The sequence below is a fragment of the Peromyscus maniculatus genome, chromosome 1 (genome assembly GCF_049852395.1).
Source record: "Peromyscus maniculatus bairdii isolate BWxNUB_F1_BW_parent chromosome 1, HU_Pman_BW_mat_3.1, whole genome shotgun sequence".
Lineage (NCBI taxonomy): Eukaryota > Metazoa > Chordata > Mammalia > Rodentia > Cricetidae > Peromyscus > Peromyscus maniculatus.
In genome coordinates this window covers 75,517,352-75,536,891 of record NC_134852.1, presented here as the reverse complement: position 1 = coordinate 75,536,891, position 19,540 = coordinate 75,517,352, and the positions used below count along the sequence as shown (strand labels likewise).

General features: G+C 43.9%; 1 protein-coding gene across 2 annotated transcripts in view; it reads right to left on the bottom strand.

Annotated features, from left to right (window-relative positions):
• The window catches only part of Mtmr10 (myotubularin related protein 10), a 55,099-nt gene that overhangs the window by 3,168 nt on the left and 32,391 nt on the right, over positions 1-19,540 (bottom strand). For both annotated transcript variants that reach the window (XM_006975839.4, XM_076544237.1), the window contains 8 exons: positions 19,058-19,145; positions 18,887-18,975; positions 17,560-17,690; positions 16,446-16,515; positions 15,604-15,674; positions 10,240-10,409; positions 4,846-5,016; positions 370-552 (listed from right to left, as the gene is read on the bottom strand). In XM_006975839.4, the coding sequence (XP_006975901.2) occupies positions 370-552; positions 4,846-5,016; positions 10,240-10,409; positions 15,604-15,674; positions 16,446-16,515; positions 17,560-17,690; positions 18,887-18,975; positions 19,058-19,145 (973 nt within the window). The remainder of the gene's footprint in view (positions 1-369; positions 553-4,845; positions 5,017-10,239; positions 10,410-15,603; positions 15,675-16,445; positions 16,516-17,559; positions 17,691-18,886; positions 18,976-19,057; positions 19,146-19,540) is intronic.

Below are 19,540 nucleotides of genomic sequence, written 5' to 3'. Positions count from 1 at the left end.
CAACTCTCCAAGGTTATTACCATGTCAGGAGAGTAGAAGGAAAGCAAGCACCGTTTGCTTTAGTGCATGCTCATGAGACTGTGGAGGTAGGAACAGAATCCATACTAGCCCATTTCTAGAAATAATGGGCAGGCTAGCAAAAAGTCAGGCTCAGATCTGCCGTCTGCCATCTCTTAGGCTGACTATAAAAAAGTCAAGCTATTATCACATCGGTTAAAACGGGAAGGCCTCGCAAAATCGGCACTAGCTGTCTCCTGGCAAAGGGCCTGTTTCTAGCACTTGTAAAGACACCACGTCTAAAGCCACGTGGTACTGCACCAGCGTGGGCATGAGGTCTCCACTGCTAATGGGCTGCTGTCTGCAGTTTACCTTAGAGCGCTTAAGAGACTTCCTGGAGCCATTCTGTAGACACGGAGTGCTCTTGCCAATGTAGAAGGGGTTGTGGAAAAGGGCCCGGTCCTTTGCTGTGAACTGCAGAGCCCAGTCCCAGACCGAGGGGAATCTCAAGCCCTTTTCATCGCCCAGCTGGATGTTTTTGCTGATAGCAAACTCCTGAAAAGCAAAGCACACGTGTGAGAAGATTCTCGCGCCTCTACCCTCAGGAGGCTTTGTCACTGGAGCACTCAGCCCTCGTGGGAGCAACAACTCTACCCTGAAAATGATGATGGATGTAAGCGAGAGAAGCACGCTGCCCGTTCATCAAGTTCCCAGCCTTTGGACCAAGGAAGCTTTGCACTCTGGGCAATGAAAGTGCTACCTGAGAAAAAACGTTATCGCTAAACTGGCTGTGCAAACCTTAGACTGCTGCTGACATCCCTACTTTAGGCTTAGAAACAGAGTGACCGAGGTCCCCACAGCAGCACAGGGAACAACCCAACAAGTGTGTGACAGCATGTCCTAGCACAGCACAGAGATGGGCTCCTCTGGCAGGTGACCCCCGGCCTCCTGAAAACTAAGCAGTCATCCTAGTGACGCAGAACAAGGACCTTCATCTGAGTGTCGTAACAGCAAGTTCCTACAAGCCAGCTCCCCGGAAGAAAACGTGGGGAGAAGTATGACTGGCTCTTATTGTCTATTTGGTAACTTGGAATCTTTTACAAACTTTCTATTTTAAAAGGCTAGGAATTTGTTTGAAATTAGAAAAAAGGCAAAGTAGAAATGTTCCAAAAAAAAGGTAGAGCAATCAGGTTATATAACTGCATTACAGGCAGGGGAAGCTTGTAATCATTGAGAAATGGTTAAGCTGTGTGTGCGCGCGCGCGCGCACGCGCGCGCGCGCGCGCGCACAGTAGACAGACCTGTGCCCGAGTCAGTGAAGGGGGCAGGTGGAAATGGCTGAGGGAGGCAAGAAAAGCCCAGAAAGGGTGAGTTCCCAGTAAGGCAAGCACTCAAATCCTAAGGGGGTACAATTACAGCTGTATAACTGGGAAGCCATTTATTTTACTCCTTGGGAGCCTCTGGGCTTCAGTTTTACATTAGGAACTGTTAAATCTCTGTAGAAAAACAGAGAATAAATCACACAAAATTTCCTTCTCGAACTGATCAATGTAAAACACTGTCTAACACAGAAACGTGAGTTTCTCTTGAGTCCTGAGTCCCCAAGCAGCAATGCTGAGCAATCTTGCTGCCTCTGCGTTGAGGACTCTCATGTGAGACAAGGCCTGCCTCCTCTCCTCTTGATACTGGTCTGCGGGAGGGGGGGGCCTCAACCCCACATTTCCCCAGAGTACTTGAGTAGAAGCAGCAGGAAAAATTAGAAGAATAGAAGGGAGAGAAAAAGATATAAAATACAGGATAGCCTTGAGAGGGCCTGGATCCTAATCCATCGGGCCTCAGCTGTCTCTGACCTAGGGTATTTAAAGGAATGCCAAGGGGTGGAGCAAAAGACCTCCCCCCAGCACAGCCAAGTGCAGACCACCTCAGACACCTGCACTCAGGCCTGTGGTCCAATCAGCCTCTATGCGGACCTGCTGGGTAAAGCCAATAGGAAACCTAAAAATGGGCTCCGACACTGGTTTCTCCCTAATCAATCAAGGTCTGGTATTCTTCTCTAGGATGCTCCTCACTCCCAGCCCAAAACAGCCTGACTAGTGTTTTTTGCCTCTCATACCTAGACACATGCATGTGTCACAGTTGGTAATGTCACTATACACAACGAGACCAAAGGCACCACTTTTTTTGTTTTTAATTAAATTTTTTCATTTATTTTATATACTGACCATAGTTTCCCCCCCCTTCTCTCCTCCCATTCCCTCTCCCCACCTCCCATCTACTCCCTCCCTATCCACTCCTCCTCCATCTCCATTCGGAAAGGGGCAGGTCTCCCATGGGAGTAAACAATGCATGGCACATCAATTGAGGTAGGACCAAGCTCCTCCCCTGGATCAAGGCTGGGTAAGGCATCCCTGCATGGGGAATAGGTTCCCAAAAGCCAGCTCAAGTGCCAGGGACAGGTCCTGATCCCACTGCTAGGAGCCCAAGCTACACAAGTGTCACACACATGCAGAGGGCCTAGGTCAGTCCCATACAGGCTCCCTAGCTGATGCTCCAGAGTCCACGAGCTCAGGTCAGCTGTCTCTGTCGGTTCCTCCATCATGATCTTGACCCCCGCTTGCTTGTACAATCCCTCCTCCCTCTCTTCAGCTGGACTCCGGAGCTCAGCCCAGGGTTTGGCTGTGGATCTCTGCATCTGCTTCCATCAGTTACTGGATGAAGGCTCTCTGATGACAATTAGGGTACTCACTAATTTGATTACAGGAGGCCAGTTCAGGCACCCTCTTCACTATTGCTAGGAGTCTTAGTTGGGGTCATCCTTGTGGGTTCCTGGGAATTTCCCTGGTACCAGGTTTCTCCCTAACCCCCAAACAGCCTTCCTATCAAAACATCTTTTTCATTTTTCTCCCCCTCCATCCCACCCTCAACCCGCCCAACCCCATCCCTCATGTTCCCATTCCCCCATTCCCCTACCTCCTACCCCCAGTCTACCCAGGAGATTGCTTCTCTTTCCCCTTCTCAGGGAGATCCAAGCATTCCCTCCCTTGGGCCCTCCTTGTTACCTAGCCTCTCTGGGGCTGTGGACTGTAGCCTGGTTGTCCTTTATTTTACAGCCAGTATCCACTTATAAGTGAGTACATACCATGTTTTGCTTTCTGGGTCTGGGTTACCTCACTCAGAATGATTTTTTCTAGTTCCATCCATTTGCCTGCAAGTTTTATGCGGTCACTGTTTTTTACTGCTGGTTAGTACGCCATTGCCAAAGGCACTACTGTTACATGATGGAACCACTTAGCAGATATGGGGCTGGTTTACAAGCCTATTTCTAAGAGAACCACGGGCCTTGCATTTTCTAGACTGGGACAGAATTAAGAATTCATGCTCTGAGGCCACATTACCTAGACTGGGGCTCAGAACTGAAGCTGAAGGCCAGGGTGGGTGATCCCTCAAGCCTACAGAGGCTCCCCTCTGGCTTCCCTCCTCAGTCACCACAGCATTGCTGGGCTCTTCCCACTGTGGGTTCCCATGGGGGAGGCAAAGCAAGAAGGCGCACACCAGTGGTGGGGAGGGGCTGGTCACAAGCACTGCTGTCTACTCTTAGTCCTCAGTCGTCTTCCTCCAGCTCTACCGACTGTCACCACAGAAGCAATCCCATCCACAATGGCTGCCAGGTGACATGAGGGACTCTGAGAGTATACATGGTAATAGTGTCTGCAGAGAACTTCCGTCTACCTTTGTGTCTAAACTTCCTGTTCCACGACTCCTTAAGAAACAGTTGAAATACAACTTTTATTCTACTGACTTATCAGGAAATAAATGTCTTCAGTTATTGATCAACAACTCAGATGTACAAGGAGTAACGGAAAAGCACAAGAGAGGCGGCCGGCCGGCTCAGTACTGTGAGCCCAGCATGCAGGAAGCTGAGACTTAGGGATTGCCAGGTCAAGGCCCGTCTAAGCACCTGGCATCGTCTCAAAATTGGAAGAAAAATAAAAGATGGCAGAGGGGATGTGTTGAGCTAGGGCTGTAACTCAGTAGCATGCACAAGGCCACGTGTTTGATGCTCCACCAAAAATATCCAAAAGTTTATTTAGTGGTGGTTAAAGTAATCGATGTCCTTAGACATATTTATTTATAAGCAATTTACACAGGAATACAAAATGAAAATAAAATTAGATTTCTTAATGCATTCTGAAATTATTCTGAAAGGTTAATTTTTTTTTTTTTTCTTCTTTTTTTTTTTTTTTTTTTTTTTTTTTGGTTTTTTCGAGACAGGGTTTCTCTGTGTAGCTTTGCGCCTTTCCTGGAGCTCACTTGGTAGCCCAGGCTGGCCTCGAACTCACAAAGATCCGCCTGGCTCTGCCTCCCGAGTGCTGGGATTAAAGGCGTGCGCCACCACGCCCGGCTGAAAGGTTAATTTTAAGTCGCATATTTTAAACATGCAGTTAACTGTACTTCAATTATATTTCAAAGTTGTAAAAAGGGGGGCAGGGGAGACACTGGAGAGATGGCATAAAGCACTGGCTGTGCAAGCTTAGAGCCAGAGTTTGGATCCCAAGAACCAATGGAAAAGCAGGGCAGGTATGGCGGCAACCTGTGATCCCAAAACTCAGGAGACACGCACAACTCCTGGGCCAAGTTGGCTAGCTGGAAAAGCCAGAACCGGCAGCTCCAGGTTCTGTAACAGACTTTCCTCAAGAAAACAGAGTGGAAAGCACTGAAGAAGGCACTAGTCGTCAACTTCAGGCCTTCACATTCACATACACCTGCACACACCTGAGGACAGGCATACCTACATACTACACACAAAATGCACATGCACATACATACAAATAGTAGCATGTCACTTACAGTGCTTTGCTTCACCCGCTGATGAGGAGAATTGAACAGGAAGGTGCCGAACAGTGATATCCGGGTACTATCACACAGCACTGTTAAGTATGTCTCGGAGAATTCGAAGGCTGCAGGATACTGCTCTAACAGCTGCCACGTGGTGTCCAAGAACAGCAAGAATAAAGGAGACTGGCAAACAAGGACAGACAAAGAGGTTATCTGATGCTTCCTGCTGGTTGGCACATGTATTCCTAGATTTATTATTGGAACTGAAGAGGATAACAAGAAAACATCTAACCCTCAAACACTCGGCTGGGCTGAGCTGAGGCCATGTGAACAGATTAGACCTGTCTATGTCAAGACATACATTTAACTAAAAAAAAAAAAAAAAAAAAAAAAAGCGCTGGGAGGTAGTGGCACACATCCTTAATCCCAGCACTCAGGAGGCAGAGGCAGGTGGATCTCTGAGTTTGAGGACAGCCTGGTCTACAAAGGGAATTCCAGGACAGCCAGGGCTACACAGAGAAACACTGTTTCAAAAAATAAAACAAAACAAAAAAGTAACTCTTCTTGATCAGCAAGTGTAGTAATAGCAGCAAATGAGTATGCTGCCCTGTACGAATGTGGAGAAGCAAACATCATGTTGAAACATCCTGCAAGTGGGTCTACAGAGCAACACAAAACCGTCAGCCAAACCTTGTAACTTCCGGTTGACCAGCAAGTTCATGAAACTGGCATCAGCCCCAGATGGAGTGCCCCTGCTGGCCGCTCATTGGCATGCACTGCCACTAGTCAATGGTGCTTTCTGAACCAACACTGGACGAGCCAACCTGGCTGCCTGGCCTCAGAAGTATTGCAGGGCCTTCTGAGGCTGAACAGGGAGCCCAGGGAGAGGCACACAGGTCTTACAAAGATGTTCCTCTCAAAATCTGGGTTCAGCCTATGTTCAGGAATGTGAAAACTCCAAAGATGATTTTAGTCAGCTAGGACACTCTTAGCATTTAATTCTATACAACAGGGGGATTGCATAATGGCATTTCCATACATGTATATGGTGATTGTTACCATCTGCCTTCTTACACTTATACCCCCTATTCCCTGGTGGTTCTTCTCCTCACATAAAGAAAACATGTTATCCCATCATGACCTCCAGTTGCCCCACAGTCCCTCCCTCTTTATGGTACAGTACTATGTCTTGTAGACATACACTGGATTTTTCTTACCATTTAGTTGGGATGATGGGCACCTAAGCTGACTTCATAGTGAACATGGGCAGTATCTCTTTTGTATGTGACCTTTGACCCTCCTGGCAAGGAGTGGCACAGCTGGGTCATAAGAGAGTTTATTTTAGATTTTTAGGAACCTTGTGGTAGTTTGAATGGAGTTGGGCCCCAAAATCTCGTAGGGAGTGGCTCTCCTAGGAGGTGCGGCTCTGTTGGAGTGGGTGTGGCCTTGCTGGAGGAAGTGTGTCACTGTGGGGGTGGGCTTTGAGGTTTCCTATGCTCAAGATACTGCCCAGTGTGCCAGTCAGCTTCCTGTAGCCTCCAAGATGCAGCACTCTCAGCTCCAGCACCAGTCTGCCCGCACGCTGCCATGCTCCCCATCATGATGATAATGGACTGAACCTCTGAAACTTTAAGTGAGCCACCCCAATTAAATCTTTTCATTTATAAGAGTTGCTGTGGTCATGGTACCTCTTCACAGCAATAGAAAACCCTAACTAAGACAAACCTCCATACTGACTCTGAGGGCTCCACTAATTTATGTTCCTGCCAGCTCTGCATAAGAGCTACCTCTACCCCTCATCCACACAGCACTGTTTGCCTATGCTTGAACTTCCTGTCTGCTTTCCTCTAGTCCCATATTATGAGGTCTTTGATTCATTTTGAATTGATTTTTTTTACAGGCAGAGGAAGGAATCAAGTTCCAGTCTTCTAAATGTGGATAATCTGGTTTTCCTGGCAACCACTTATTAAAGAGACTGTCTTTTCTCCCATGTATGTCTTTAGTACGAAGCTGCCATTGCGTGGACTTCTCTCTTGCGACTCTTTCTTCCCTATTGGTCTGCACGTCCTTTTGCGCCAGCCCAGCGCTGGCTCCGTTACCTTTGCTCTACAGTATGATCTGAAGTTAGGTAGCTCGGTACCGCTGGCATTGCTGCTTCTACTTTTTTTTCATTTGTTAAGAAGGCTATGTCCTAAAGTAGGATCTATTTTGGAAAAAGTTCCATGGGCTGCTGAGAAAAACGTGTATCCTGCAGCTGTTAGGTAGAATACCCTGTAGATGTCTATTAAATATATTTGCTCTGTAATGCAGTTCAATTCTGCTGGTTTTGTTTTTAATCTTCTGAGCGACTATGAATTGGAGGAGTCCAGTCCACAGTGGAGAAAGCGTGGTAGCAGATAAGTTGTGGCAGCTGTGGCAGCTGCTAGCTCACATGTACTTGGATCAGGAAGCAGGGAACAGATAGGAAGTGGTGCCAGGCTATGACTCACAGAGCCCAGCACTGGCAAGTCACTTCCTATAGGGAGGCTCCACCTAAAGATCCTAAAGCCTCCCAAAACAGCTATACAGCTGGACCAAGTGTCCACATATATGAGCCTATGGGAAACATTCACATTCAAAGCACCACACTGCCAATGGTCCCCATAGGTTCATGGCCAGCTCAGTGCAGAATGTATTTAGTCCAGCTTCCTAAGGCCCCTCGTCTCACAGCTTTAATATTATTCAGAAATTTAAAGCTCAGTCTCTTCTGAGACTCAGTAAACTTGTACTGGTGAGCCCATACGAAATTAAAGAGTAAGTTACCTCCAACATAGACTGGTATAGAGTAAACATTCCCATTCAAAAGACAGGAATGGAACAAAGCAAAAAACAAAACAAAAATACCAAAGCACGGTTGAAAACCAGCAGGGCAAACACCACACCCGCGGCTCTCCACCTGGCTGGGTCACCTGTGCTCAGAGGGGAGTTTATAGCCCTGCCTCCAATTCTGGTCCCTCTGACACACATGGCCTCTCCCTTGGGCCAGTTCCTGTAGCTTGTTGGCATCTCCAATATCTTCGGGTCCCCACTGCAACTTAGGTTTCACCCTCACAGCTTCAGGAGCAGCACACCTGGGTGTCCACACAGGAAATCTAATGGCTTTATCAAACAATTGGTACAAACTGCCATGTAATAGCTCACCTCCACTCCTGCATTCCACGTGGGCAATGCCAAGTTCACTAACAGCTCAAGGTGTAGTTTGAGTCCCTTTGAGCAGAGCTGTAAGTCAGGTATTTTGGTCACACTTTTGAGTACTTGGCCACTGAACCTAGGAAAGCACTTTGCTGGCTGCCATTCGCTCTGTCCTTTGGAGTGAATTTGCATTAGGTGAGGCCCTTCCCCCAAAAGCACCTTTCTTACTGTTTTTTAAAGTTCAAGGTTTCCCCTTCACGACCTTAATCGTTTTAAGAATGGCAGCCATTCTGCAGTGACCCTCTCACCTACTTTAATCTGGTTCAAGCCCTTTTCCTCATCGAGTTGCCCATTTCTGTGCACAGCTTTAACTAGATCCACACTCCTCCCCTTGCCAGAAGTGCACTTTTAATATCTTCCTGCTCCACTTTCGGCCTCTCTCACTGCAAATCTGGGTAAGCAAAGTGAACAACAATGACCAGTCTGCAGCATGAATAGTCCGCTGTATGGATCTCCTCTGCCAAACCAATTAGCCCATGACTCTTGAGTTCTGCCTTATTCACGGTTTCCGGGCCTGAGCAGAGCACAGCTAGACTGACAGACTAGTACATGAATGGCTTCTAGTCCTAGTTCCCTTTAGAAACCCTCTGAGCATGTCTTCACTCTCCATGTTTCTACACTTTCCTTGTCTTTCCACCAGAATGGCCCATGACACTGTGTTTAGAGAGTTCTAAAGAACCTCCAAAGTTCCTTCAGAACACCAGTTCCAATGGCCTATAAACTGTCAGGTTCATGCCAGCAATGGCTCCACTTCCTGCTACCAAATTTCTGTTACTTAGTTTTCTCATTGCTATAACCAAATATAAGAAGCAACCCATGGGAGATTTATTTTGGGTGGCGGTTTGAAGGGATAAAATCCATTATGGTGGGGAAGATGCCATGGGGTGGATGGCTCTTCGGTAGCAGAAGCTTGGCAGTGTCTTGTTCCATGGACCACTAAGTGGAGGGCGAGAGGTAGTCTTAGGTTATAAACCTCAAGCCCTACCCTAGAATATCTACCTCCTAAAGGTACCATAAAAAGCCAACCAAACAAAAAAACTTGTCGCATCTGGGGACCAAGTGTTCAAACGCACAAACCCACAGGGGCATTGTTTTTTCATGTTGTAACAAAGGTGTATTGATGCCATCGATAATTGTTGTATTGGGGTCGCTTTATGTCCAGGAATGTTTCCAGCATCTGATGCAGCTATGTTTATAACTGTTAAGTATTCTGATGAACTGTTCCCTTTACTAATGAATAACCTTACGTTTTCTAACTAATTCTGAAGTCTGCTTTGTTGGATGTGAATATAGCTACTGCTGCTTACTTAAAGATTTCATTTGCTTGAAATAACTTTTTCTACCCTTTGACTTTCGGGCTGTATCTTATTTTTGCCAGTGAGGTATGTTTATCGCAGGCAGCAAATAGTTGGGTCTTGTTTTTCAATCCAACACTTTTGACAGTCTGCCTCTTTCAGGTAGTGACTTAAAATCATTAAGGTTTGGTGTTACTATTCAAAACTATGAACTAACGCCTGTCATCTGCTGTAATTCCTGATTTATTTTCCATCTGCTTATCAAATCTTCTAGTGAGACTTATTGTTTCCTGGTGCATTTCTCTTCTTCCTCTATGTGGAGGAATCTATCTATTCAGTACTCTCCAGGGACTGCTTAATGAATTTTAGCTTATGATCTTTATTTCTTAGGGTCTTTATTTCTTTGATTATGAAGCATAATTTTGCTGGTAACAATAACCTAGCTTTGTAGTTTTGGGTTTGTTTTTGTCTTTCTTTCAGGACTTAAAATACACCATTTTAGGCCTGCCTGGACTTCAGGGTTTCTGCTTAGAAATCCACTGCTATTATGATGGGTTTGCTTTTCTCTGAGACTTGACATTTCTGTCCTGCAACCTTCAATAGTTTCTCATTTTTCTGTTCATTTAGTCTTTTAAAATATATTATGATGGTTCTATAGTGAGGACTCAATGATTAAAAGCATTTGTTGTTTGTACTGGTTAGTTTTTCTCAACCTGGAAGAAACTTGAGTCACCTGGGACTCTGACTCTCTCTCTCTCTCTCTCTCTCTCTCTCTCTCTCTCTCTCTCTCTCTCTCTCTCACACACACACACACACACACACACACACACACACACACACACTTAAAAAAAATGTCTAGTAAGGCAGTAAGACTGGTTACCTCTTTCTCTGACCTCTTCAAGTGGTTGCATCTGTCTAGGAACTGATATCCTACCATGACCCACTCCTTCTGTATCAGACTCTGAAATCCAGTAATTGTCCTGAAATATGGATCCATCATCACTTGAACAAGGGAAGCTACCAGACAACTCAAGTCTCTTCCCTCCTCCTCTGTAATAAAATGGAAAGAAAATGATGACCAAGAAAAATCCTGACTGTAAGCCAGATAATGCAACATTATATACTTAAATTGCCTTCAAGATAGTCTATGTAAGAGAATTTTAGTGGATTCCAGCAGCTCTCATATATGGTAATTTTTATATAATTCATGTTCTATTTTTAATTGGAGATCTATATAAACCAAAAGAAGTATTAAAGCAAGTTATCAGTGAGTAAAACCAATTACATTACTTTATCCTAATTCATTGCATTACATTGAAGAGGTCAGTACTCACTGAAGCACTGACTATGGATGGACTTTCAGGTGCCACTATTTGCCAATGCAGTTCATTGCTCACTTTTCTTACATCTCAATAATTTGTGGTACAACAGCTTTCTAGAATACAGTCTACTACTGTTTGGTCAAGGATATTAAATAAAACACAATATTTCCACAGGCATCTTACTTCCTATGGCAATGGCTCAGAAGTGAGCAATGGAATGGAATTGTCCCTATCACATGAAAAGGTGGCAAGCATGTCCTTCCTGTCCTTTACAGCTATTTTCCTTTTCTCTTCAGATTTTTGCTTTTTAAGACAAGGTCTCAATGTACCATACTGGCCTCAAACTTGCAGTGAAGCCAAGGGTGCCAATGGTCCTATCTCTGCATAGCCAAGTGCTAATATCACAGTTGTGCATCTTGCCACTAAACCATTGTCCTTTTCAATGAGTCTAGAATTACCTTACTATCAAAGCCAGGCAAAATGATAAAAAAACAAAAACAAAAACAAAAACAAAAACTATTAACTGATAGCCTTTGCAATTCTAGATGTAATAGCCATTAATAAAATATTAATATAACAAATTACTATGAAAATTTAGGAATAATTCCCTGGAATGCAGGATTGCTTTAGCATTTGACAAAGTAAAGACAGCATATTAATAAAATAAAAGTCAATAATATTATCATCTGGAGGCATCTGACATACTTCTATATTTATTCCTAATAAAAACTCTTAGCAAATTAGGAATCAATGGGAACCTTATCAGAGGTATCTCCCAAACCCCTACAACTAATATCCTCCTTAATAGTAAAAGACTGAATGCTTTTTCCCTAAAATTAGGAATGAGACAAGGATGTCTGCTCTCAATACTTCTACAGCACACTGTATAAGAGGCTTGAGTCAAAACAATTAGGCAAGAAAAAGAAACAGAAACAGCATCAAAAAGATTAAAAACTGTAGTTGTCAACAGTGTAATCCCTGTATATTAAAGACCAAGGATGACGGGTAGATGGTTCAGTTGGTGTAACCCTTGTATATTAAAGACCAAGGATGAAGGGTAGATGGTTCAGTTGGTGTAGCCCTTGTATATTAAAGACCAAGGATGAAGGGTAGATGGTTCAGTTGGTGTAATCCCTGTATATTAAAGACCAAGGATGAAGGGTAGATGGTTCAGTTGGTGTAGCCCTTGTATATTAAAGACCAAGGATGAAGAGTAGATGGTTCAGTTGGTGTAATCCCTGTATATTAAAGACCAAGGATGAAGAGTAGATGGTTCAGTTGGTGTAATCCATGTATATCAAAGACCAAGGATGAAGGGTAGATGGCTCAGTTGGTGTAATCCATGTATATCAAAGACCAAGGATGAAGGGTAGATGGTTCAGTTGGTGTAGCCCTTGTATATTAAAGACCAAGGATGAAGGGTAGATGGTTCAGTTGGTGTAACCCTTGTATATTAAAGACCAAGGATGAAGGGTAGATGGCTCAGTTGGTAAATGTTTGTCTTGCAAGCATGAGGACTTGAGTTCAGATCCACAGCACCCACATGGAAAGCCTATAAGTCCAATGCTGGGTAGGTAGAAAGAGGTGGATCCCTGAAGCTCACTGGCTAACCAGCCCAGCCAAATCTAAGAACTCCAGGTTCAATGAAAGATACTATGTCAAAAGATGAGGTGGAGAGTGAATGAAAATAACATCTCATGTTGATCTCTGGCCTCCACACACATGAATACACATGGACATGGACATACTTACACCATACAAACACAAGAAAAAAGTTAAGGAATCCAGAAAATAACCACTAGAATAAATGAGTAAGAGCACAAGAACTCAATATATAACAAGTATACAATAAGCCTGGAAATGAAGTTAAGAAAACACTAACCACAGAAACATCTAAGAATGCCTTAAATGCACTCAAGAGATTTAATACATCATTGAAACTGTAGAGTCTGTAACCACTGCTGACAAATGAAGGAAGACCAGAATAATGGGGAGACATTCACTTCACAGTTTGGCCGATTCCATACAGATGGCTTTCTCCCTAACTGATCCATGGATTCAACATACTCATATAAACATTCCAGTGGACCTTTTTGTTTTGAACCCTAGAAATTACACAGAAATATAAATAACCCAGAATAGTCAGAACAATTTCAAAGATCAAGCTGTATAGTTCAATGTCTCAGTTTTAAAGCTTACTGAAGAACTACAGCATTCAAGACACTGTGGTAGTAGTGTGAAGAATTGACATAAGCTCAATGCAATAAAATAGGAAAATAAACTTTTGGCATTTATAAGTGATTTTTCATAAAAGCACCAAAGCAATTTAATGGAGAAATGAAAGTCTTTTCAGTAAATGGTACTGGGGCTATTTAATATCTACACACAAAAGAGATAATTCAGCCTCTTAACCCTATCTATCTATCTATCTATCTATCTATCTATCTATCTATCTATCTATCTAAACCTCTTACCTTCTCTGTCTCTCTGTCTCTCTCTCACACACACACATACACACACACACACACATACACACACAAATTCATTCAAAATAGATCAAAGACCTAAATTCTAAGAGTTAAATGTATAAAAGTTCTATAAAACAAAAACACAGGGAAATGTTCCTGTGACCTTGAGTTAGACAAATAGTCCTTAAATATGATATAAAAACATGATCTATAAAAATAGATAAGTTATACTTCAAAACTTTTAAATTAGTGTTTCAAAAGACAAAAAGATGGACAGACAGGACACAGTAAGAGAAAATACCAATCGTGTAGGATTAAAGGAGCTTGTACCCAGAACACACACAGAAGTCTTAGAACTCGACAGAAAGAGGAAATGTGTTGGAGAAATGTAAACAAAAACCACAATGAATTACTACCACTTCACCTGCTCCTGAGTGATCATAAGATAGACAATGGTGCTGGTAAGGATGTAGATGAATCAGCATCCTAATCTGTGCTGAGAAAGAAAATGTGGTCCAACTGTAACTACTCCGGCAGAAATGAAGATATTCTAAAGAGATGCGTGTGTGTCTCTCGATCTGACTATCAGACCACTGAAACAAAGGACCCCAAGGAAATGGGAATTTCCCTAGGAATCTTAAGCTAGGAAAAGGAAAGGTGCTATCAGAGGGTGAGCTCGATTCCCAGGAAGAGACCTCACACAGTTCTAACACTTTTCAGACACCTTACAGGATGAGACTGAAGCCCAAGCAGTGATGGGTCAGTGCTGGATGGAACCACACCTCAACTAGGACTGCTTAGATGTGCACATCCTTGGCCCTCTATTTAACTCTAATCTCACATTAGGACCCAGTCAGATGGACTTGAGAGGTCGTTGGATCTCTTTGTCTGTCTTCCCGATGTGGTCACACTGAATAAGTCCTCTTTTCCCAGCAACTTAAAAATCATGTCTTCCAAAACATTTGTGTGAATATTCACAGCAGCACATTCTGTGACAGCCCCCATATGGGAACAACCTAATGTTCAACAACAGGTAAATAGAAAAACTGATTTACAAACAATGGGATACAACTTTTAAAAATACATATGACATATATGAACCTTATAAACACTGTGGTAAATGAAAGATGCCATAGACAAAAGACTACCTACTGTGTGATTCCAATTACATGAACTATCTAGAAAAGGCATATCAATAGAGACAGAAAGTAGTCTAGTGAGTTGGTGCTAAGACACAGGCAGATCTCTACGAGTTCAAGACCAGCCTGGTCTACACAGCAAGTTCCAAGCCAGCCAGGACTGCATATCAAGACCCTGTCTCAACTTCCTATCTCCCCACCACACACACAAAAAAACCTTTTGGGGTGATGAAAATTTGCTGACACTTGACTCTTGGGGACTGGGGAGATGGCTCAGTGGGCAAATATCTTGCTGTATAGACCTGGTGATGTGAGTTCAGGTCACTGGAACCCAAGTAATTGAAACCCAGGTCACTGGAACCCAAGTAATTGAAACCCAGGTCACTGGAACCCAAGTAATTGAAACCCAGGTCATTGGAACCCAAGTAATTGAAACCTAGGTCATTGGAACCCAAGTAAAAGCCAATAAAGTAGTACAAGCATCTGGAATCCCTAAGCACCCTTGCTTGGAGCCGAGTCAGAGACAGGAGGACCAGAAGCCTGCAGGCTAGCTCTCCTGCTTACACAGCAATGAGCAAGAGGAGAACTGTCCAAGATGAAAGGCAAGGGCCAACACTTGAGGTTGTCCTCCGATCTCCACATGGGTGACATTGCATGTGTGTGATCACAATCACAAACAAAAACCCTAGGTTCTCTATTTACTAAGTCATCAGTATACTCAATGTGCATCACACCTCAACTAATGGTTTAAAAAGTCACACGTTGAAAGTTTTAGTGAAACAGGTTCAGTACTTCTAAAACCTTTTGTGCACGGAGAAACTGGGGCTCAATCCCAATAAGATGAGAACACTCACTGTTAAAGAGGAGGGATGGGCAACTGCGGTCGGGGTGTAAAATAAATGAAAAAAATTAATTTAAAAAAAAAAAGAGGAGAAAATTATTGGCTATTTCTTCTGAATTCTTGATCTCAAATTATTTTCTTAGGGTCACAATTTAGTATGAGTTAATAAGCATTTAAGCTAAATTAGAAAAACAGCAAGATTAGAGAGGATGCCTTGCCCAAATTAGCATCAAGTATCAGTCCAGTCAGGGATGGACCCGCCTCCCAGCAAAGAGGAAGGGTTTACTAAGTGGGAGAGCCTGCCCTTCTATTCTGCCAGCAGTGTGTGTGCCAGCGAGACGGGACAGTCACACTTGGCAGTGGGTCTGCTGGTACAGCAGCGCTGTGGACGAGCAGTCGGCTCAGATGGACTCAAATTGCGTTATCTAAGTGCCAACAGGGCTGCGGTGGTGTTCTCAGGATTACTGTAATTACCTTGCAGGACTACAGAGAGACGCTGGCTTTCTAGAATGTACACAAGCTCTGCTGAGTGCTGAAGGAAGGCTCTGGAAGGAAAGGGAAAACACCGTTAGATATCAAACTTCTACCATGTATGCATGCCTTTCTCTGATGAGACATCCTGTCCACCAGGATATTTTAAGTGTTTAAAATCACTTAAAGTGTTTTTTTTTTTATAAGTATATTTTAAGTGTTTAAAATCAAGCAAAACTCATCATCTGCTATATATACATATACTTTCAACTTTTATGAATTTCTCTGGTATTAACAGGAATGATTCTGGTATTAACAGAGAATAATAACAGGGAAATTCATCAATGTATATTTTAAAAAAGAGGCTGAGGGCTAGAGAGATGGCTCAGTGGTTAAGAGCAGTGGTGGCTCTTCCAGAGGACCTGGGTTCAATTCCCAGCAGCCACAAGAAAGCTCACAACTGTCTGTAGTTCCAGTTCCAGAGGATCTGACACCCTCACACAGACAAAACTCCAATGCATATAAAATATAAATAAATAAATAAATAAATAAATAAATAAATCATTAAAAATTTTAAAAAGAGGCTGGTTTACATAACGTTCAAGCAGTGGTTGTCAGAAGGCATGGATTAGGGGAAGATTGGGGAGAAGGTGGAACTATACTAGGTACTAATGAGATCTACAGATTATAGCAATGTTGATTATCTGTTTTGGATGCTGCACTCCAGTTAGATAAGAAGTTACCCTGAGGGATGCTAGGTGAAGGGCACTTGGCTCTCTGTACTATCTTTTACTTCATGTGAGCTTATAATTATTTCAAAATAAAAAGTTAAAAAGTCGACAAACCTGACATATTCTAACCACCGAGTATTTTCCAGTGAAGACAACCATTTCTCTTCAGTTTCTTCAAAAGGCTCTGTAATACACACATAACACCATTAAAACGCCGTTAAGTTCCATAAGCTTAGTCTTACAGAGTCAACACAAGAGCTAAACAATGTCCGACGCGTGTTTAACAATTAGCTTTGAGGAAGCGGACACATGTGTACTTCAGCAAACACTTAGGAAGACATGTTCTGATTCTTGACTATTTTTAAGACAGTGTCTTGCCACAAAGCCCAGACTGGACTCAAAACTCCGGGCCCTCTTGCTTCACCCTCTCAAATGCTGGGGTCACAGGTATGGCCACGGTACCAAGGTGACATGTTACAGTTCTATAAGAAAGCAGAAGAAAACACTCCCCTAGGGCCTGTCTTCTACCTTCTGGCCTTGTGGGGGAAATCCTGGCAAGCACAGCTCACAGTGTCCTGAGAGCCGGTGACTCCTGGCTCCCCAGAAAGCGACAGCATTGGGGCTCCAGATCCCATCCCTCCCACCTCTCCACCTCACAGCTGCCAGTGTCCCCTCTGTGTGCACAGAGCCTGGAGTCCAGCACTGCCCTGCCCAGGGTTCACACAGCAGCCATTCAGGGCCCCACTCTTGCTAACAATGCTGACGCACCATGCACGACCTGCCACAGAGCCCTTCTCCCCGTGCTCGTGCTCAGGCAACACTGGGCTTCTCTCCAGAGGACCCACTCCAAAGATGTTTTCATAAGACAGCCTGCCCAGAGCAGTGCAACCACTTATCTACTTTTAGTAGAGCTAAGTTACACAGACAACATGCTGGGCTGAAGCACTAATCTAAGCATGCGCACTGAAGTTTCAGGAAGTTCTGTCTACAGCACATGCTTCTTTAAGGTGGGCTACATCTTTCATGACTTGGGGGACATTTAGCAGGTTGGTTTGTTTGTTTTTTTCTCTACAAAACCAAAAGAGGTTTAGACTTCATTTTCTAGAGGTTGTCTCTCTCCTTAGATGTCTCTACTATATTGTTAAGGAACATCACTTTCCCTGATAGTTCCCACATAATTCTTTATTCCCATTCATTATATATGTGCACAAAATAAAAATGTTATTACCATTTACACACAGTTGCTTAAGTTTTACAAATGCCGCTTGTATTTCATGGATATTGGGCAAGGTCTTATCCAAGTCTGACTTGTAAACATCACTTCTCTGTGGATGACTTTTAGTTATTGCATTGCAGATCCTAGTAAAAACAAAATATTTAATATCTGTTCATCCATTTCAAGATAGAACATTTACATTCGCAAGTATTTATACTTCCTAGCTAATGACACAATGGTGCCACCTTATGGGGCCTAGTGAGGAAGACAGGCAGTAGTCGAACTGCCATCACATATAAATCAAATGGGAAAGTATGAAGGAAAACCAGAGAATGCCCAACAGTGAGGTCTGAACTCCTTATCAGGTGCCTCAGAACTGAGATGGTTGAGGGTCAAGTCAGTGGGGTACCCAGTGTTCATGGAGGAGCGTGAAGAGAGTGACCCAGGAGGGAAGAGGCCTGTTGAACATCTCTCAGGACAGTGAAAGGACTGGATAATTTTCAGGTGTTGGAGCCCATGAAATGCGACCCAGAAAGAGACAATGACAGCACTGATAACACACTAGGGGGAGGGTAGAGAGGCAATATGGGGGTTCATAAGATGTCTCAAACACAGTGTCAGAATCCTGAGGGGCCACGCAGGGAGAAAGGAAAGGAGGAGGAAGGCATCAGTCTGGGGTGGCCATATCCTTGAGTTCAGTTTTAGATATAAAGTTTCAAGGGCCTCGAAGATGTCCACACGGAAGACGTCAAGCTAGAGATAATATTAATGTGTTAGTTACTCACACCCGGCCCTCAGTGACCTTTCGTAGACAGGAACACAGGTCAGGAGGAAGGGGCCTTAGACCCCAGATGTTTAGAGAGAACAGGACAGGCCTGTGGATGGCACAGGGCCAACAAGGAACAAGGGCGGCAGTGGAGGACCCAGGGCGTTGAGAACTGTGGTCAACTGTGAGAGAGCCTGCGGCTGTGAGTACACCTGAGGGGAGCTTCCTGCCAGACAAGGAGGCTACTGCTGACTTTAACAGACATTGCCCAACTTGTTTGTGTGAACCCATTAAAACCATTTCTGAACTATTCTGACTTCATTTACCTAGATAAGACCCATGAACTTGAAAGAAGTTTGATTTACCCTGAAGTGTCTCGAGTGGAAATCGCTGTACTTTGAAAGTACGTTAAAGACAAGTGTTTTATCAAACAAAGATGGTTTTAGTCTAGTCATTCTTTTCAAAATGGTAATCCTTATATAGCATGTGTGGTGATACCAACTATTCCCATCAGTAGGGGATTTAGTGCTTTGTTTATGATACCAAGTACACTGAGAACCCTTTCTCACCCACCTCTGGTCGATCTTCCTCTGTTGCAGCACATCTTTGATGAGGGCCATTCGCACAAGAGCACTGCCATTGGAGTGGCTCCAGCACCAGAACTAGGAGACAGGCAGAAGCCTCACTTAACCGGATGCAAACAGTGGACATTAGCATCAATGACATCCCACAGAGGTCACTTACTGGCATCCTTCTTCCAACAAAAGAAGGGGAAAAGATCTTCAGGTCTTGGTCTGCTAATGAACTTGGCACGACAAAGTATTCTGGAAGGCTAGACGGGAGAGAAAGAGGCCGTATGTGAGTCCAGTGCTCACCGTGTTCACTGCTGCTCTGTTCACAACAGCTCGACCTCAGTGAAGAAAGTGCCCCACCAGATGGGCCTGTAGACGAGCCTGCGGGACATTCTCTCAATTGATGATTGACGTGGGAGGACCCACTCACTGCAGGGGTGCCACTCCTGGTGTGGTAATTCTGGGTACTGTATAAGAAAGCTGACTGAGCAAACTTGGCATGAGGAGTAAACCAGCAAGCAGCATTCATCCATGGTGTGTGCTTCCGGGTTCCTAGCCTGTTTTGAGTTCTTGCCCTGACTTCCTTCAATGATGAAAAGTGATGTGGAAGTATAAGCCAAATAAACCCTTTCTTCCCAAGCTGCTTATGGTCATG